Here is a 21,061-nt window from a genome sequence, read left to right on the forward strand (position 1 = left end):
GATAGACAAGAAGCAGAAGTATAATTATAAGTGACATCTGGAGTCTGAGGCGATCAACTATTAAGTTTGTAGGCCTTTGCGGGTATGACTATTAAGTTTAACTACTTTGCGGGGGTGACTATTAACTATTAAGTTTGAAAGCCTGACTCGGTAGAGGCGCTGAAACTCGTATACTACGATTTTACATTAGCTCATATGGGCTGCTTCTCCTCTATCCTATGCTCTTTGATGGCGTGCTTGTCGAAGTTTGTATTATTGAGCTGACATACTCGGTCGAGAATGCAAACGACTACTCATGCGCCACCAGTGTTCCACGCGGGAACTACTTTACGGTTCAACTATATCGATCACGCTTCACTCTATGGGATGGTATATGAAGTTAACAGACCTGTATATACGACCGTGGTTTATACCCTATTATTCTTTATAACCTCCATGTCTGTTATATATTAGTATTCCACTATTTTTGAAAAAAAACTTCAAAATGTTGATTTTGCTAATAAAAAGCCACCAAAAATTTATTTCGGAAAAATACACAAGCTTTCTTGCCAAAATTTAAATTAAATTTGAAACTGTCAAAAACGCGGGCATCGTATTTGATGACGTAATATGGGTATCACTATACGAAATAACACAAATAAGTTTGAAAGATATATTCATAGACATCTGATTATAATAAATATAAATACTTATTATCTATGTATATATTATACCCAGCTGTCTACACCGAACTAATTGATGGTCTATGAAATCACAACAGGGCTTATCCGCGTTTTAGATCACGTGATATACAATTTAAAAATTACGATTTTTAATTTTAATATTTTACAAGAAATATGTGCTTTTATGACTCGAAATCACAATATTTAACTTTTTTCAAATTTCTTGCTTTATTTTTGACTAAGGATAATACCCTATTAATCAAAATGCGCTTGATTGTTTTTACAATTATTATAGTGGCTGCGGGACAGAGAGGATAGAACGTCTATCAGTTCTGTGTCTTTCTCTGCGATCAAAAATTAATTTATTGCGTTTCCTATGATGTTTTCGACAAATCAAAACACAAAGTAGAGTGCGCATTCGAAATTCATCTTCCAATATTTGAAACACCCACAGTGGAACAAAGATCGCTCTACCTTCAGATTTGTCTAGTATTACCATGTCTATGCAGCTCTATGGTATTATTATCTCTATGAGTAGGATTTAAAAGAAAAGAAAATAGACAACTACATATTTAATTATTTTTTATAATTGGTTATATTAATTATTAATAAATTGATTTACAAAAAACATGTAAATTGTAAATATACAATAATTATAAAATATATTTTCTTATTTTACTAATAGTATTTATAATAATTCTGTGATAATGTAATACGAGGTAAAAATATATTTTAAAATTTGAAAAAAAGATAATACATAATTAAGTATATGTATATGTATAAACAATAATATTTATCAAAATTTTTATAAAAACTTAATAATTTCATTTCAAAATTAGATTTTAGTATAACTTTTATATTTGAAAAATTCTATATATAGGGGTGCACAATTTATTTACAATTTTGGAGTACCATTAGCGAGATAAAGTCTAACGCACTTAAATAAGTTTTCAGCTCAAAAAGGCTTAGAGAACTTAGAACTTATATTTCGTGATTGTATACATCAAATCTGAAAAATGACAAGGAGCTTTTCTTAAATTTTGAAGGTTCAAGACTCCAAAATTTTTAAAACGTTTGAAATCTACATACTTCAATACTACATTTAAACATGAATCTACACTAAAGCGATGAGCAAGAAAGGAAGGACCTTATTCGTTAGATGCAGAAGCTAGAGTTAGTCAATCTGATAGAATTTTCTGTTTTGACCAAATATGGAAATTTTAAATGAAGTTTTCTTTTTATTTAAGCATTGCAAAATAAAACTATAAAATATTTCTTAATGTGAATTTACAGTACTTAATTTTGGAAAACGAATTGCCTACCTACAAATATAAAAGTTATGCTAAATTGTTTTTAACAGATTTTTAAAGAAATTATTTGGCTATATTTACATAGAAATAGGAAATTAATCATTAAGTCACTTTTGCCGCAAAAGTAATTTTTTTTAAAGACTATCTAACATTTTACATACATATTTACAATTGTTATTTAATTAAGTATAAAACTTTATGGAATAAATTGGAAGAGATAAACAGAAAATAAAATAAATTATCCAAATTTGTATTGTTTTTGTTTAAATATATTCAAAAAAATTTTTTAAAACGATTTTCTACGTGATTTTCGAATTTTGATGAACTTTTGAAATGTTATCAGAGCATGCGCATGGCAACCATTTATGTCTATTTGACATTTTTGGCATTTTATTGTCAAAATGTCAAACCAACTGTCGAGTTTCACCTGAATAACACAACAGCGTGCTGCCATAATTTCTTTTTCAGTAATCAGTTGAAAATATTTGTACTCGTTCCATTTAAAGGAATCTTGGTAGAATTAGACAAGGTATGCTCTTTGTGCAGGTAGGCGTAGGGTGGGGGGATGCTCTCACTCTCGGTAATCTCTCTCACACGGTATCCAGTTACCGCCATATTGAATGTTTGTTTACATTCGAACTGTCAAGTTGATTTATTTGTTTAATAATTTTTTTACATATTTACTGTTAACAAATATGACATAAGCAATATGGCGGTGAATGGGTACCGTGTGAGAGAGTAAGAGAATGTCCCCATCCTACTTCTGCCTTTCATAAGATCATACCTTATCTGATTCTACCAAGAAAGGAATTATCAATAAGCCTTTTCATTATAAAATTACGATTCACTTTTGTTTCGGACTATAAATGATATCTTCTATCATAGTCCAACTTATTATTGTCAGTCCGAAAAATGGTTTGATCAATTTGATTAAATCATAATAATATATAATAAAGCGCTTGAGTCTGGTATTTGTAATCAGCTATCAAATCTATGTTATTTTGAGTTTTAATGTGATCCAAATAGAGTAGAAGTGTTCCCAAAGGCAATCACTGTAAAAGTAAAAAATACAGGCGTTTTGACGAAATTTTTTATATGAAGAATTTCTTAATTATAAAGGGAGCGGATACATTTAATACAAATTTCATCCAAATATTGGATGGATGATATACGCATGCGTTCCCATCAAAATGAAGAAATTCTTGTGTGAAAGCGTAAACAGATCATTTCAATACTATCTAATATTTTCATTGTTTTAAACTCAAAAAACATAGATCTAGATTTTGTATTTAGATGAAAACTGGAAATGAAATTTCACAGAAAATCAGAAATCGAAAATTGTATGAAAATCATTTAAGAAATTATTCCTTTACATTTTTTAAATGTATTTTTTTAAAGAAAACTTTCAAAAAAAAAATTGGCGTATATTCTTTGCTATACGATTTAGAATATTTTTTCTAATTTAATATTTAAGTTTGTTTTTCTATTTGAATTGATGAAATTGCAACAATCAAAGTACAACAAACATGGTATTTAATTTTAGACTAGTCTTAAATTTTTGAGTGTCCATATTTTTTTTAAGTTAATGAACCAATAACGGTATCGATTTCTGTTTTATTTCACTAAAACAAGCGAAATATTTTGAGTTTACAGCGCCAAAGTTATCATAAAATGACACTTGTTATTCGTTATTTATGTATTTATCAAAATAGCGATTGCTATTTGCGATTTTGAGCTAGTTTTAATCTTAAGAAAAATTTAAGAGATTGCTCACAAAATTTCACCTGGTTAACATTAGGCTTGTTTAGCAGAAATTGGTGATCTGAAGCGCGTTCGGTTTTAACGGAAAAAGCTAGCGCACAAAAATAAAGCGGCTCTTTCTTTCATCAGATCATAATTTTTGTTGTGCACATGGCGGCAATCGCATAAAAGCGAACACGTTTTAAACCCTACCATTTCTGTTTAACAAGACCACCAAATTTCCCTTTTTTGAAATTTAGTGATAATGAATAAAAATTTGGTTGAGGAAAGCATTCTCGAATGCTTTAAAATAAATGGTGATCTCTCACTGTAAAATGGTTGGTTCACTTCCGGTTGTTAGGTAGGATGACCGCTAAAGAAGCGCTCTTTTCTGCTAAAAATAGCAAGTAAATCAATTTCTGTTATGGCAAGCAAATCAGTCTCTTTTATTTCGTAAGATGAAAGAAAATTAGCCATAGGCGTAGTCAATATTTTTTACCCGTATCAAACAAAATATATAAATAGATCTTGAAACTCCTTAGGATGTAACTTTTATAAGTAAATTTTAGTACATCAAAATTGGCGTTATTATCGATGAGAGTAATTCAATTATTATACATATACATTCCTCGATGACAGCATCACAATCAACCAAATAAAATTGTTGTTAATAAGGAACTCATCCTAATTAATCAAGTTTGTTTGCGTTCGTCTAATTAATGTCTCAATGTTCAGTGAGATGACATCTTCGTTGATAATGTTATAAAGATCACATTCATACTTAAATAAATTATAAATTGGCACGTGATGTGAAGAAAATCACGGTTCAAATTTGTTGTCGAATGTAATTATTAAAAATGTTGGACACTCAATTTTATACATGTTAGTGAAACAATATATGTTATTTTTTAATAGAATTAGTATTTAATTTAAGGACTGGTTCCATCACCCTTGATTAAAAGAATTGAATATTGGTTAGACGAAATTAACCCTTCAGAACGGTCGGTAGAGAGATTCCATCACGCTTTTCTTATCACTTTAGTAAACTCGGTAAAAAAACTCGCAAGTCGGATTTCCAACCGCAATATTAGAAAATGTACCTATTTCGCACTTGAGATTTTCTCTCATCACAATGTTTGCGCTACGAAAGACAACCAGTCTGAGAGGTTAATCAAAAAAATTTGATCCTTCTTTATTCAAGTATTAAAAAATGATTTAACTAATTACACGATTTTATTAGTTCAGTAAATCGCATGACTAATAATGTTTATATTATAATTTGTAATAGATTAGATAAATAATAATTGACATTTTAATAGAATAGGGTATTCCACTATTTTTGAAAAAACACTTTAAAATGTTGATTTTGCTAATAAAAAGCCACTAAAAATTTATTTCGGAAAAATACACACGCTTTCTTGCCAAAAACTTAAATTAAATTTTAAACCTTTTTTAAACTGTCAAAAACGCGGGTATCCAATTTGATGACGTAATATGGGTATCACTATACGAAATAACACAAATAATTTTGACAGATATATTCATAGACATCTGATTATAATAAATATAAATACTTATTATCTATGTATATATTATACCCAACTGTCTACACTGAACTAACTGATGGTCTATGACTAATACCGCTATGAAATCACAGCAGGGCTTACCCGCGTTTTAGGTCATGTGAAATGCAGTTTAAAAATTACGATTTTTAATTTTAACATTTTAAAAGAAAAGTGCTTTTATGACTCGAAAACAGAATATTTAAGTATATTTTTACATAAATTTTAACTTTTTTCAAATTTCATGATTTATTTTTGACAATAATACCCTATTAACAATTATATTGACCTATTTAAAATAGGTGATTAATTAACAATCGAATTAAAGGTGGTGGAATCAGACCTTATATTTAAAAAATAGCTTAAAACTGTTTAATTAAACAACTAAAAAAAAAAAACTAACAAACAAAATTTTAAAAAATAATAAATATACATATATAGTTTTAAAGTGATCAAAAAATGGACGGTTTTTTCTAAAAGGCATATTATTATAAAATCGCCCCGTTATGGCAAAATATCGCACTACATATTAGTTTCGAGTACGAAAATTTCAACTCGATTTGATAAAATGTTTAAATGTTTCGAGACCACTTTTATTTTATTCGTTTGCCACTTGGGTCCTTTATCACGTGATCCTTTTATTTTTCATTTAGTTTAACAATTTTTTAAAAGTCTTTATTATGGCGAAAAACATAAGCTAATTGGCAGGAAATAAATAAATATTTATTTCGATGTGATGGTCTGTATTTTTTTTTATTTGTTTGACGCCACTCTCAGTTTAATTTTTTTCGTTATCTAAACGAAACTAAAAATTGTATTAATAATAAAAATCAGTCCTCTTTTATTGTTCATACATTAAAATGATCACGTTTATGAATTGTTGGTTCCGCTTTTACAATATTTGTTATCCACGTACGAATGTTTGAATTTATGGCTGTGTATATTGATGGATGACGACTTTGACCACAATTGCTGTGATAACTTAACAGACCTTGAAGTTCCCAAATGTCTGTTGATTCGGCAATGCACATTAATGGAGCACCTTCATCATTCTAAAATGGAAAAAGTGACACGTTAGTTAACATAGAAATACATTTTTTTGTTTGAAAAAATTGAACACTTACATAACATGGTGATTTTTCGGCATCCGTGTAACCAGCGCAAATACTATTGTTTCCAATATGTCCATTGAAATGTTTACTTGAATTACATTCAGCAATATCTATTGTTGGTACTGGCAAATAATTTAGATATTGTTGTAAACTGGATTCTAAAAGAGAAAAAAATAAACATTTTTATTGAGAAAAATTTTATTGAAGCCAACTCGAGAATGTTAATGTTTTGTAAAACGAATATCGACATAAATAAAATGATGAAATGGATTATTTACCTCCGGGTTTAGATGTTCCCCATCCAGCGGTAACACAAAGTTGTCGATTTAGTTGTGAGTTGGATAAACAAATTGCGCTTACATCACTTCCCAGTGTTAAAGCGTTACCAAGTTCAATTAATGTTATATCATTTTCGTATGTGAATTGCTTATATTTAGCCTGAAATAAGATAAAATAAATTTAAAATATCAGATATATAGAAAATTTTGAAGAAAGTTTTTTGAACAAGTGGGAATCAATGGAGTCAATATTTTGTTTAACACGTAAGACTTTTTGAACAGAACGTTAAATACCTTAAATGTTAAAGCTCATACAATCATCAAATAAAACTAAACACACTATTTTAATTTCCCCCGAAAATAAGAAGAGCTTTTACCATTCTACCGTTTTTTGATATTCAAATTCCTTTTTGAAAAGCTAGCCGAGAACTTTTAAAAATCACCTTATATAAAGGAATCTGTTCAAAGGACCCCGCACGATTAGTTAGGAAAATGGCTTTCGATGAAACTTTTTCATACTTCCCCCAAAATATTCTTCGGGTCGTTCTAATTAAAAGCTCTCACGGCCATAAATTTTTTTAACGGGTAGTTTTTGAGATACGGATGAGTAAAGCTACACATGTAATGGACGTGAAAGATTTTGATCAGAACGATCCAGAAAAAAATTTTGGGGGCGGTTTGAAAAGTTTCACAGAAAGCCATTCTCCTATCTAATTGTGCGAGGTCCTTTATTTTAACTGGTTATTATAAGTGCCGTAAATATGCATTTAAATTTGACATTTTCAAATTTTGAACGTAATTTGACGAAAACGTTAGGCAAAGCAGACGGCATATTGCTCTATTGACGTCATGATGTCAGTTGGCTGTGTAAACAAAGGCGTTGATATTTTGTATGATAATCGTTTATAATTATGACTTCAGTTTACACAGCCGTATGACGTAACAACATAGCGGCACCTATTTCATGGTGTTAAAAAACAGATTAAAAAAATGAATTTTAAAATTAATTTTTCTATTTTATGAACTAAAGCTAACATTTTCCGGCTGCTTTTTGCCTAAGCTATCTCAATAATTTTTCGATTTTTTTCAGATAGAGTAAAATAGCCTATTACCTGTGGATGTGGAATTATTTGTTTAATACTCATAACTTGGACATCTTCTTTGGAGTTTGTTACATCAAAATATGTTCCACCGGCATAGAATTTCCAATCGTTTGTATCCAAATGAGAGTTTTGTGTTGTACTAATTGCATCCCGAATACAACCATAACTACCAATTATCCAACGTGGGCTAATTATGCTTGTTGTACATTTTGTATGACGTCTCGTGTTATATAATAAACCAACACTGGGCCATTGTGTTAAAACGGCACCATTACCACCAATTAATCGAGCTTCTCTATCAACTGGAATACTATCAGCCATTGAATGTGTACCGCAAGCTATAAAAAAAGAGAAGGAGAAATATATTTGATTGCTATATCTTTTTCATAAAATTGAACGATGCATTATCGTAGTTAGCCCGTCAGGAATCACGTTATGAGCATTTTGTTCAGTGACTGTGACGCTGACAGGTTAAATTATATACCGGGTGTTCAAAAAGTTGGGAAATGGCTGAATATCTTGAAATAAATATTTTAAGTAGAACATTTAGGTATTTAGGTAGAACTAGTTTTCGTTGAAATGCTTTGATGAAATCGGTGCAACGGTATGAATCATTGAAAAAAAATCGAATGAAGTTGAATACTTACTAAATTCTTGGCATGTAATAGACACCACTGAGCCACTTCGACATCCATCGGATAATTCAAACATTGATAATAGATTATTATTATTATCATCATTGATCGCTGCTGCATTTAATTTAAATGTATTATTCAAGTTTTGTTCTTCACTTAATGGAACATATTTTGTGAAAGCGGATGTTGCATATCCTAATTCAATACATACTTTACTTGAGTATTTTGTTTCCCATAATTCAGAACATACATTATAATATTGATCATCAGCACTAGATATTTTTAATAATTTTTGATTGTTATTTATTGATAATGTATTTTCAGTATTATTATCATCATTTGATTCCATTACATTTTCGGCGAATTCTAATTTTATACAATTCCATTCATCCGATGAATCTGGACATTGATCAATGCCATCACATCGTTGTGTTTTTAATATACAACCACCTGTGTTGCATTTATATTGATCTATCGAACAATCTAGAAAATAAAAATTTGCATTTAGTTTTTTAGATACTGAATCTAATTCAGTGTATTTACGCTCAGTTTGAGCGTCAAATTAGGATCACGTGGTCAGTTTAAGTCGTGCTGCCTTTAAAAAAAATTTATTCTCGCCATATCGTAAATAGCTAAGCATAGTTTAGCTCAAAGAATATAAGACAGAAGGGAAGACCGCGTATATAGGCTTGTTGGGCTCATAACCCAGACGTCCTTAAAGAAAATTATGGAAGTCAAGAGCGTTTATAACTGAACCCAATTACTAGACGCGTTGGAACTCTTCTCTATCTTATCATCTTTGGTGGAACCCTAATTTGACGGTCCAAGCGTTGTGCTTGATGACGTCAAGCGCCATAATAAGGTAACATCTTTACAAATACTAGTGTAGTAGATTTTTGTAAATACCTTTATTTAGCAAAGGCCAAGAAAATTAATTTAAAAAAAATACTTTTTCACTTCCTGTTGATGTAATTGTAGGCCTTGACAAAATTATTAACTTCGCACTATAAGAAATTATTGTATTGGATCCGATTTTCAAAATCGAACAAAAACTGACTTCGTTTGTGAAGCCAATCGAACCGTATTAGTGGCAATATGATCCGAAAAGAATTTGATAACATTCGGTACAGTCGGTCGAGTTTTTATTTTTTTTAATTTTTTATAACTCTTTATCGGGAAGTTATCCGTGTGGACCTCAAGGGTCGCACCAGACTCTACCCATGGCCTGTTTATTAGGGAATCAATGTCGTTTTTTAATAAAATTGTATTTACCGCATAATTTTTCATCTTCATCTCCCAAACAATCAACATGTCCATCACATTTCCATGATGCAGGTATACATGTAGATTGTTCACGACAATAGAATTCATTATTTCCACATTGTGTGTCATCGCGTGCATGACATAGTCGTTCATCTTCTCCACCTAAACAATCATTACGGCCATCACATCGACGTAATACAGGTACACAATGTTTTGAATTATTTTGGTATATTGGACATTCAAATTCATCAAATCGACATTCCCATGATTCTATAATGAGAAAAACAATGTTTAAAATTAAAATTTTTACTTGTTTTGACCTTGGTAGAGCTAGACAAGGTATGCTCTTTTGTAGGTAGGAGTCTAGGAGTAGGATGGGGACATTCTCTCAGTCTCTTGCACGGTACCCAGTCAGCGCCATATTACTTATTTATTTATAGTGTAAGCGCTGAGTATGTTTTGTATACATTTACAGGTCCTACCGAACAAGGAGTGTATTGTATTTTGTATCGACGTATTTTGACCCGCTGAATCTGAATTTTCAGCTTACTCATAGCTCAAAGTGCGGGGAAATTTGTTATAAACAAATAAATTGTTTATACGACCATAGCTCCTAAGTTATTGAAAATTTAGTATACAAATATTATTTTATTTAAACATGTAAAAACAAATATTTCCATTTTTTATTGGTCCTATATCATATGATTAAATTTGTAAACAAAAATGATAATGCATAAATAGGCGCGAAGCGCTTGGTTTGAGACGGCCGTAAATTGACCAATTAAAAATATTTTTGTACTTTAAGGTACTCTGAACTATGTACTATGAACATAATAATACGTTTTATGAAATAGCAACGAAACTAACTTTACTTTTAACTTAAGTTTCAACATTTTGCCGGCCCATTATTAGTTTATAAGTTGATAGCAAGCACTTAGCGAAAGAAAATCCCACATAATTATATATGAGAAAATTGCAAATTTGTTCTAATTTAAGAATCTTTTTGTAGGCACTCAGCGCCTTTACTATTCCATTTGAGCTGTCAAATTGGTCAATGTTTTTTGTTTACATATTAAAAATTGAAAAAATCAGAGGCGAAAAAAGTTCATTAATCATTAATTATTTATTCATTGTCAGGAACTATTTTTCCTACAAAGATTGTTCACACAAACGTATTCATGTTTTTTACAACATTTGAATCAGGAAGCGGGAAAAAGCTAAAATGGCATCGACTGGGTATATGCACCTACTGAACCAAAACTCGTCCTACATCGAGCATACCTTGTCTAGTTCTACCAAGGTTTTGACTATTAAAATTAATATTTACCACAATTGATTTCATCAGAGCCATCTGTACAATCAACAATTCCATTACAAACTAATTGACGTTTTAAACATTGTCCATTAGAACACTGAAAATAAAGTTGATTTGAAAGTTAGTGGTGAAAATTAAAGTTCACGGAATCTTAAAACTATCTGAGAGACAATGTTTTATTTAATTTAAATTTTATCTCCGATTTATTTTTAATTTTTGTTAAAACATGATAGCAGAGCTTGGTTTGAAGGATTCAAACACAATTATTGTGTAAGTCTGGTAGTGACGACTAAAATTCGAATACATTTAGAATCTAAAATTTAGAAATTTTTCAATGGATTTATAAGTGAGCACAAACGAATACGTTATTATTTAACATTTTGCGGTCTTTGTTTAAGAATTTTACAAAAAACATACCTGGAAATTGTCAGGACAATTTGATTCAATACAATTAATTTCATCAGATCCATCAGAACAATCATGTACGGAATCGCATCGATCACTTTGTGCTATACAATAACTACCATCTTTAACTGCTGTACCATTTACACATTGGAATTGTCCGGCAGCACATTTTGAAAAACCTTCCATTATAATTGAAGCATCACTTGTGGAAATTAAATTTTCAGTAGATGTAGAAGGAGTTATATCATTTAATATACGTTCCGTATTCTCTTTCGGTACAATTGTCGTACTTCCTTCCAATATTTCCTTATGTGCAGCATTTAATTTTTCTTGTTCACGCCGTTTATTAAGTGATTTATCATTTGATAATTGTTTAAAATCGTCATCGTCATTTTCATTAATATCATTGAAATTCGTTTGATCATCATTTTCTTGGATAATTTTACGATTTTTAATTGGCAATACTGGTAAGTAATCTTCGTTAATATCATTATCGGTTGAATTTTGTGCATCGCTTAATTCTGTTAGATTATCATTAGTATTGATTACTTGTGTCGTTACAGCTTCTGTAACTTCATCATTTTGCTCTGGTGTAATAGTTGTTATTAAAGAAGGCTCTTCATCAATAGTTGAAGAAAGTGAGTTATTTTCATTATTTGACATTGATTCATTTACAAACGTAAATTCAACAATTGGTTTTTTCGTTGAAGTAACTTCATCGGCAACATTTATCACATGTTTTTCATTATTTGACATTGATTCATAGTCATATGTATCGGTAATATTTACAACATGAGTTACTGTTTCAATATCTTCAGCTTCAATTGTGGTTGGTTCCTTTGTATTGTCAATATATAATATTGGTAAGCCTGTTGTTGTTGATTCACTAGCGTCCACCATTTTAACTGGACGATGATCATCCATTTCTAAATTATGTAGGGTCGTTGGTTCAATGTTCTCATCAGTCGTCATATTTGTTTCTAAAACTTCTACAGTTTTATTTTGTAAATATACATCATCTGGATTGATATTACTAACTTCATCATCATCTAGACGTGGTGATTTTGTAAGTAAGACATCTGTATCATTTTTAGTAAATACTTCGCTATCTGCTTGATTTGTGAGGTTATGATCCATTGAATGTAAATCATTAATAATTGTATCATTTTCAATATCAGGCAAGAATGGAGACATATCCAATACATGTTCAGTCGGTTCATTTAGTGTGATTATACCGTCATGACTTTCATTACTTCTCAATTGATTATTAATTTTGTTTAAAATATCAGTAATGGTAACATCATTGATAACTGTTTTATTTGTGTTTGTATTATTTGATGGTGAGATTACATCCAAATTAAGATCACGCTGTTTATGAATTTCATTATTGTCGGTGACATGATTGTCTTCAAGTGTTTTTTCCGTACTCTCTGAATGTGATATTCGAATAATTTGATATGTATCATTACCGGTATTCGCTTCCGAAGCGAAATTAAGTGGTGTGGTCATAGGTATAGGAGCTTCGCCATGAGTAATTGCTTCTGTGCTTTCGGTTTCTAGTGTATTGTCTGACGAAACGTTACTGTGAATATCATTTTCATTTGAATGATTTTCTGGAGTGTATTCAACGTATGTCAAATTATTGTGTTTATGGGTACCATACATTGAATCTATATTTGAATCATCATTGTGATAATCGTTTGATTCGTGTTCAGTGATGGGTTCTGGCTCTGCTAATGGCTCTGATGGTTCAGTAGACGAATTCGAAATTAATGCCGAATGTGATTTAGTGGACATTTCTAAGACACTGTCTGTTGAAGATTCGTTTGCTGAAGATATTTCCGATGAACTAACATGATTATGTTCATTTTCTAAAATAGATTCTGTATTTTCTTCAGATTCTGATACAGGTTTCATTTCGGTGGATGATGGTTCGGGTTTGGTTTCGTGTTCTGTTACATGTTCGTAATTGGATAATATTCTATAATCGTTAGTTTCAGGTTTTGAATCTGTATTTGGTTCTGGTTTTGAATCTGGTTCATTTTTTGGTGGTTCTGAATTATCTTTCGATGCAGGTTCAGGTTCGGATGTTGGCTCTGGTTCTGAGGCAGGTTCGGGTTCAGAAGTTGGCTCGGCTTGTGATGCTGGTTCTGGTTGTGATGCGGGTTCGGGATGCGTTGCTGGTTCAGGTTGTGAAGCAGGTTCGATCTCTGTAGTTGAATCAGGTTCTGAAGATGGTTCAGATATTGAAATAGGCTCTGGTTTTGAAGCTGGCTCAGGCTCAGATGAAGGTTCTGGTTCAGCTGCTGGTTCTGGTTTTGATGATGGTTCAGGCTCAGATGAAGGTTCAGGTTCTGCAGCTGGTTCAGGTTTTGTAGTAGGTTCAGGTTCTGAAGATGGTTCGGGTTCTGCAGCTGGTTCAGGTTTTGTAGTAGGTTCAGGTTCTGAAGATGGTTCATGTTCTGCAGCTGGTTCTGGCTTTGAAGCTGGCTCAGGTTCAGAAGAAGGTTCTGGTTCCGAAGCTGGCTCAGGTTCTGACGAAGGTTCTGGTTCTGCAGATGGTTCAGGTTTTGAAGATGGTTCTGGTTCAGAGACAGATTCATGATCTGCAGATGGTTCAGGTTCAGTTGTTGGTTCTGGTTCTGACACTGGTTCAGGCTCCGATGCTGGCTCAGGTTCTGACGCTGGTTCGGGCTCTGAAGCTGGTTCGGGTTCTGAGGCTGGTTCAGGTTCTGATGATGGTTCGGGCTCTGCTTGTGCATGTACATGATCATGAAGGTTGTGATTATGATGCATATGATCATCGTGGCTGTGTCCACCATGACTATGATCATGATTTGCATGATCATTTGGATCTTGTTCACCAATTTCAACACATGATTTACCATCAACACTCAAGTATTCATCAATATTACACGTACACATAAAATCTAATGTTTGATAGTCAAATGAACAAGATCTCTGACAATTATTCTTTTCTATTTGACACATATCAATAATTTGCGTTGTTTTTATCGTTTCCGTTGGTATGTGATATGTTTTTAAATAATTATTGTAACGTTTTAATACATGTTCTAAACGTTGCTCTAATTTTTGTGTATTTATTGGATCTGGTGGATTGCGAATACCATCTTTGAATACCCATCCAACACGATATGTTGCTATTACACTTCCAGGACTGTAAAAATGAAAATTTTGTTTAATCCTAATTAAAAACACTTCATCTTCAACCTGGAGATGTAGAGAGTATCAAAAAATTTACTCAATCAGTTGCCATTTTCAATTGCCATTAATATGCTTTCTATTTTAGTAGAAATAGATTCCTAAATCTAGTTTCGTGGAACTACTTTTACTTCCTCGTTAAGTAAATGTGCTTGATTGTTAGTGGGCCATATTTAACACTCACTAAATCTAAAATAGTTACTTACCGAAAATCGATGACTTTTACTGATATATCAGCGGCACCAAAGTTTAACGTTTGATAATCAAAAATAGCATTTTTCAATTCTTTTTCAATATCTGCTGCTAACTGATTGAATTCAGTACTATTTTGTACAGCTAAATTTGGTGTGAATTCTAAATTGTCAATTGTAATCGTGCTCTCAATTGCTCTGGGTACTAAAAACAAAATTAAAATTAACTCTAAAACATTTATATATAAGTGATACTAGCAACGGTTTCAAGAGAATATTTAAAGATGGTTGAATTTCGGAAATTTCTTTCCTTATTATACTTAAGGAGGGTTGAAATAAATAAGTACAAACCGGCAAATTATAAGTACATTCTTTAAATATAAAACTAAATCATATAGTAATTACAACCGATATGAATTATGATTATAACAAAAATTTCTATATTATTTATAGGAGATTCATTTTCACGCGACTACAAAAATTTTATTTTCATTAAGTAATTGAAAAATGAAAATCTTATAGATTACTTACCATGTATCATTGCTAAATTTGTAGTGGGTAACGGACCAATAGTTGATACAGGCAGCCCGGGCGTTACAGGTGTTGGTTTTGATGATGTCTTTTCCAAAGGTTTCGACGATGTTTTTTCTTCAGATCCTATATCATTCGACTTAGCACCTCCTGTTCCACCTCCAACACTTGCTGCCTGTATATTGCCACCAAATTGTCGTGAACTAACGCTACTATCTACAACGGGTTGAGCTTCATTTGTAAATATGACACCAGCTGAAAATTTAGAAATTGGTATTCATAAATACTCATGATTTCTAAAACGACTGATTAGTAGCACAGGCAATAAAGTGTTTCATCTTCTTCATGTAATTTCTTAGCTGAAGATGAATATTTTAGTCTATTGTCTGTGCTATAGGACTTATTAGGATCGAAATATATTCTGTATAATTTATACTTACTAGCTGCTAATAATCCTACAATAATTGCCGCTAAAACTAATGCAATGCAAATTAACCAACAAAAATAGTTTTTACTTTTCTTCCCAGTTCGCTTATCCTTAGTTACGTACAATTTTTCGCCCCTGAAAAAAATCAAATTAGAGTCATTAATTGTGTCAAATATTTTGAATAATGAAAAGATACACATTGAGGTACTCAGCGGAGTAAAAAAAATTGCACCGGCATGTACCCAACACAATGAATTACTAATCTCAATACGTGCCCAGTCGTTTTATTGATGTATCATGTAATTAGTTTCATATTTCGAAAATTTTGATATAAGTAGTCGGAATAGGTTTTTAAAAGAGAATAATATACGATGACAATATCATGTAACGGTGTTTCGAATCTCAATTCCATTGGGTCAGCCTCGGAAATAGGGAGGGGGGGCATATCGGGGAACTTGATTTTTCAACATACTAGGCCTGTTACAACATCTATGCAATCATGACTTACAAGAAGCGTTTCCGAATGTTAGTGTAGCTTCAAGAATATATTGCACATTAACAGCTACATTATGCAAGCTTTGAACAAAGATTTGGCAAACAGAAAATCATTAAAAGATATCAGCGTCGAACGAGGAGTCAGTAACGTCTATCTGACCTGGCGATCCTAACCATTTAATATAAAACTGCCTTTGAGACGGACTTGAAACGAATTACTATAATAAGATTTGTCTCGATTGTCACTCTTTCCTAGTTATATGTTTCCAATGTTTAATTTGAATGTCACACAAATTACAATTGTTATCAAATAGATATTAAAAAGTGCTAGTTTATAAAAGGGTTTTTCTTTTCCCACAAAAAAGCCACCCATTACTATGTGAGTTTTTTTTTAAACGCTGGAGGGAAGAGGCGCCATTTTCAAGTTCCTGACTCGCTTAAAAAATGTAGATCCAGGGCTGCCATTCACAATGGAATAGAGAAGCTGAATCGAGGTTTGAGGGATGAACTTTTTCAAAATATGCAACACAGTTTTTGATTCCCTTTATTTCTTAAGCCTTGTTTTGAAATGTCTCTCTTTTCGGCTAATACATGCAGTTTACATTTATAGTACATGCGAATTATAAATTAAGCATATTAGTTTCATGGCAAATTCTTGAATACCTTTTTAAAAAAAAACCATTACAACACCCAACTTAATTGAACCCTTCAACCGATCAGTTATATAGCTTTACATATTTATTGTCATTTTTAAATTTCAGTCTATTTGAAGAGTATTGACAATAAATAATATTTATAAATGAATAATATTATTAATTAATTATTGATGATGTTTTGAAGCGTAAAATGATTTAGGCTTGAATGGTATGGCATAAACGTTTATACCGAGATCTTTCTAGCCATTCTCCATATTCCAGAACACCATGGATTGGTGGCGTTAACGAATGTCCATCACAGTTGATACCAGTTGGATTTGGGGTACCAGCAAATTTTACACTGTGAAAATATTTGGATTTTTGTTTGTTTTGATTGTTTATAATTTGATTGAAGTTGATGATATTCAAGTAAGTTGAGTTCATTTATGGTCGGTCATAGTTACTAGTTCAGTAGTTAAATAATATTATGTTCTAATAGTCACACGACTTCTTACAATGGGTCATAAAACTAAATGGAATAAGAAGGGAACTCTTGCAACTTGTAAAAGAAACCTTGGTTGGCATACTCTAGGCTTATCTACTTAACCTGATGTCTTCAATGTTTCTAGCATTTATTCCCTAAATGTTTAATTATAAAACTGTGTATGAGTTTCAGAAAGGCATCAACGAAACCGTGGCGGTGACTGATTGCAACAAGTTAAAATAGCTATTTAGTTATTTAGTAAGTATCTTAAATCAGTTTCTTCCGAGCAATTAATTTTCGGAATGTTTTTCCATGATAGTCCTTTTGATGGAGGTTATCCAAGATTAATCTTCGACAAGAGCCTCTGCGGTAATGACCTGAAATACCTAGCCCAAATGGTGTTCGACTGAGATAGTAAAAATCAATCCTCTTTCTATTACTAGCAAAAAAAACTGACCTAATGAAGTTATAGTTTTGTGTAAAGTTCCCATAAATGAAAGTCTGGACAGATCCATATAAGCGTGTGAGTTGGAGTCAGAACTGTCTCTCTTTTACTTTCCAAAGTCAGCAAACTACAATAATTATAGGTTATGTTTTCAATATAATTAATATTATTGAAACTATAATTTCTAAATGTGATTTTAAAAACAAAAGTGATATTAAATATTAAAAGTTTTAATTAAATAAAATGTTTCTCTCTTTGGAGCGAGCGGATAATGGCGGTCAACCAATTACGAAATGGACACGTTGTGGCCAGACTTTCATTTATAGGGACTTTATTTTTGTGTACATAAAGCAAATTTTACTATCTTAGTGAATTAATGGCGTAAACTTAACCGAGATTAAGAAACTGATCTCGTGTATATTGTGCTTAAGCGTTTTAATTTGACATATTGCATATTGTAAAAAATCGTGAGACTTTAACTGTGAATTATTTTAAAATAAATTATAATTTTATCATAGAATCAATGACATAAATTACCTCATATATTTCTTATGTTCATTAACTGGCACAAAATATTCATCATATGGATCACTACCATCCATATCCGTTTCTTTTTTCATTGGTATATTATCCAAAGCTGATGTACCATTTTCTTGTTGATAACCACCATTTTTTAATTCTTTACTATCATTATTCATTGGTTTCATATTCACCAATTCTAGATTCACAGCCTCCGTCATTGTATGATCTGTAGCTTTATTATTAGTTGCATTATTTTTGGTATTTATTGGTGATACTAAACCTATAATAAAATTAATTAAATTATTTTCCAACGGACAGAAGACTAACATTTTATGGCAGAAGTATGTGTAGAAGAACAAAACAATAAATCTACTTTTCTAGGTAAAAAACGTGGAAAATTGATTGATAAAAAAAACAAAAAAATTAAAAGAGAGTTAAATTTTAATCTAACAAGGGTTGCTTTTGTCTTACTCACTTTTCTATAAAGATCAAGTTTTGATAACCATTGAAAAAAAAAGAAGAAGATAGTCACGGGGATTGTCGACAGAAGTGAAAACTTTAAACTTTGGAATAACTGTTTTTGTTTTTTGAATTTTTTAATTAATTGTAGCATGAACAATTAAAATTTCATAATTTGTTAATTGAAATTATTAACGTGGGTATAAAAAACTATTATAAAGAATACAAAAATTATTTTGACTGTGTTGGGATTCGAACGCAGGAACGCACTAGGCAGCATGAATTCAAATAGAATTTTTAGCGTTTAGTTTCCTGCGGTTACGCAAGTTTCGTGCTTTTTTCCCATCCAAAAAAGTGCCCAATGCATCTGAAGAAGTTTCCATTTCAAAAAGTATTTGTCTATTTCAATCAGTCGACATTTTATTCTGGAAAAGTTAAAGAGTTGGAACAATTTTTAACCCCCGAACTCAAAAAAAGGGTGTTTTCATTTTGACCGCTATGTGTGTGTGTCTGTCTGCCTGTGGCATCGTAGCGCCTAAAGTGATGAACCGATTTTGATTTTTGGTTTTGTTTGAAAGGTAATTTAATGGAGAGTGTTCTTAGCTATGTTTCAAGTGCGAATTCAGGGTTCCGTACTCGAAAAACTAAAAATTGACGATGATCTTCCAAATAGGCTCAGTTGGGAAAGGCGTTAAGAGAAAAAGCAATTTTATAGAGAGTGTTAAATATGTTTCAAATGCGAGTTTAGCGTTCCGTACTTGAAAAATTTGTCGAAGGTTTTTTAAATTTTGTAAATTTTACTTGTTAGTTTGTTCTTTTACAGATACTTTTCAATACTGCGCCATTCTGTTGGATGAAAATTGTGTTATTTATTTACCTAATGTAACTACACTCGTTGTATTATTTAATTCACCATTTTTATGATTATTAATATTATTATTATTTTTATGATATACATCATCCGTATTATCATTATCAAAGGCTAAATTATCAACACCACTTGTTGACGATAACTTTTTATGATTTTTTGGTGTTATATTATATAAATTTTGTGCACTATTATTTGTATATTCATTATGTAATTTCTCTAAATTACTATGATTCTCTAATGATTTACGTAATGCTTCACTATTACGTCTAGATGGTGTATTCGATATATTTTCATTATCATTTACTGTTAAATTTGCAGTTGATGTATAATGATCATATTTTGATTCTGGATGTGGTGTTTTTGGTAATTTTGGTGATTTTCTTTGTTCATTATTATCATCGGATGTTGTTGATCCATCATTTATTGATAATGTCACTTCATTTTTATGATAATATGGTGCTTTATCAGTACTGTGTGCATGATCGTTGGTTGTGCTTTGAATAAAGTCGGTTGTATCGATTGTTGTTGTGGTTTGATTCTGGTCATCATTTGTGTCACAATCCATTTTCTGGAATAGAAAGGAAAATAAAATTAGTTTTTGGTTAAGGGGATTGTAAACCTACGGTATTGTAAAAAAGTTTTGGTTTATTACACGGTATAGACATATAAATCAAATATATGCTTTGTATTCAATTAATGAGTTATTTTTGGCTTTACAATACCACCCAACTACAAAAATATATAATATATTGTGTGCAAGTGATGCTTATAAATTTGATAATATAGATATCGCTCTTTAATCATCAATACTCTAACTATAGTCGTCTCTGTTCATCAAATGATGGATCTTCGATGAACTCATAATTAAATTAAAATTTTGTTGTTATATCATCGGCAACCTTATATTTTTATGGTATTATTATAAACTACAAGATTCTCTAAATATTTTAGATAATTTTTTATCACACTCTATAGATTTTTTGATATAGAAATATCCAGTTGAAAAAGGATAACCTATATGATTCATTATTTTTTCAACCAACTTTGAACGATAAAATAATAATAAAAAACCCGATGACCTAGGAATTTTTTGTGATTTTTGGAAACTTTGTTAATCAAAAAATGTATTTACAAAATTTTATTGAAATCCCTAATATTATTCAATCCTTGTATATCTCCTTCATGATTTTTGATACAGTGATGTTTACGAAAAAATGTTTCAAACAAAAGTTGCTTATTTTTTTATAAGGAACATTTTTTACATTTAAACTTTTATTCTATCTCTAACGGTTTACAAGATGGGTTCTACGGGCCCAATTGATCTATGTTGCTCATTTACGAACTCGACCTCACTTTTTACGTTCTCAGCACGCTAACAAAATTTCAGCTTGATA

The 21,061-nt window shown here is 31.2% G+C and overlaps 1 protein-coding gene across 3 annotated transcripts; it reads right to left on the reverse strand.

Moving 5' to 3' along the window:
* Nucleotides 1–2,924: 2,924 nt before the first annotated feature.
* Nucleotides 2,925–19,692, reverse strand: LOC123290766. Of its 3 annotated transcripts, none has more exons than XM_044871066.1 (14): nt 18,353–18,614; nt 17,137–17,247; nt 15,770–15,891; nt 15,330–15,584; nt 14,814–15,003; nt 11,398–14,563; nt 10,993–11,077; nt 9,675–9,935; nt 8,415–8,885; nt 7,777–8,105; nt 6,665–6,824; nt 6,399–6,544; nt 6,129–6,326; nt 2,925–3,024 (listed from the first exon to the last, which is right to left on the reverse strand). In XM_044871066.1, exons 1-14 carry the CDS (start codon nt 18,553–18,555, stop codon nt 3,022–3,024), a joined length of 5,700 nt encoding a protein of 1,899 aa, XP_044727001.1. In that variant the 5' UTR covers nt 18,556–18,614; the 3' UTR covers nt 2,925–3,021. The 3 variants fall into 3 exon arrangements, with proteins under 3 accessions (XP_044727001.1, XP_044727000.1, XP_044727002.1); XM_044871065.1 differs by lacking the exon at nt 2,925–3,024 and adding an exon at nt 19,674–19,692 and having other exon boundaries at nt 5,692–6,326; nt 18,353–18,617; XM_044871067.1 differs by lacking the exons at nt 2,925–3,024; nt 17,137–17,247 and having other exon boundaries at nt 5,692–6,326.
* Between the last annotated feature and the right edge of the window lie 1,369 nt (nt 19,693–21,061).

The sequence above is a fragment of the Chrysoperla carnea genome, chromosome 1 (assembly GCF_905475395.1).
Source record: "Chrysoperla carnea chromosome 1, inChrCarn1.1, whole genome shotgun sequence".
Taxonomy (NCBI): Eukaryota; Metazoa; Arthropoda; class Insecta; order Neuroptera; family Chrysopidae; genus Chrysoperla; species Chrysoperla carnea.

What these genes read in the sequence shown, in the direction of transcription:
- LOC123290766 (XM_044871065.1), bottom strand. Translation starts at nt 18,555, where the DNA reads ATGACGGAGGCTGTGAATCTAGAATTGGTGAATATGAAACCAATGAAT. An exon ending in TGAAGATGAAAAATTATGCG is followed by an intron (nt 8,886 to 9,674) that starts GTAAATACAATT and finishes TTTATTTTCTAG; the next exon opens with ATTGTTCGATAGATCAATAT. An exon ending in CCGAAAAATCACCATGTTAT is followed by an intron (nt 6,327 to 6,398) that starts GTAAGTGTTCAA and finishes TTTCCATTTTAG; the next exon opens with AATGATGAAGGTGCTCCATT.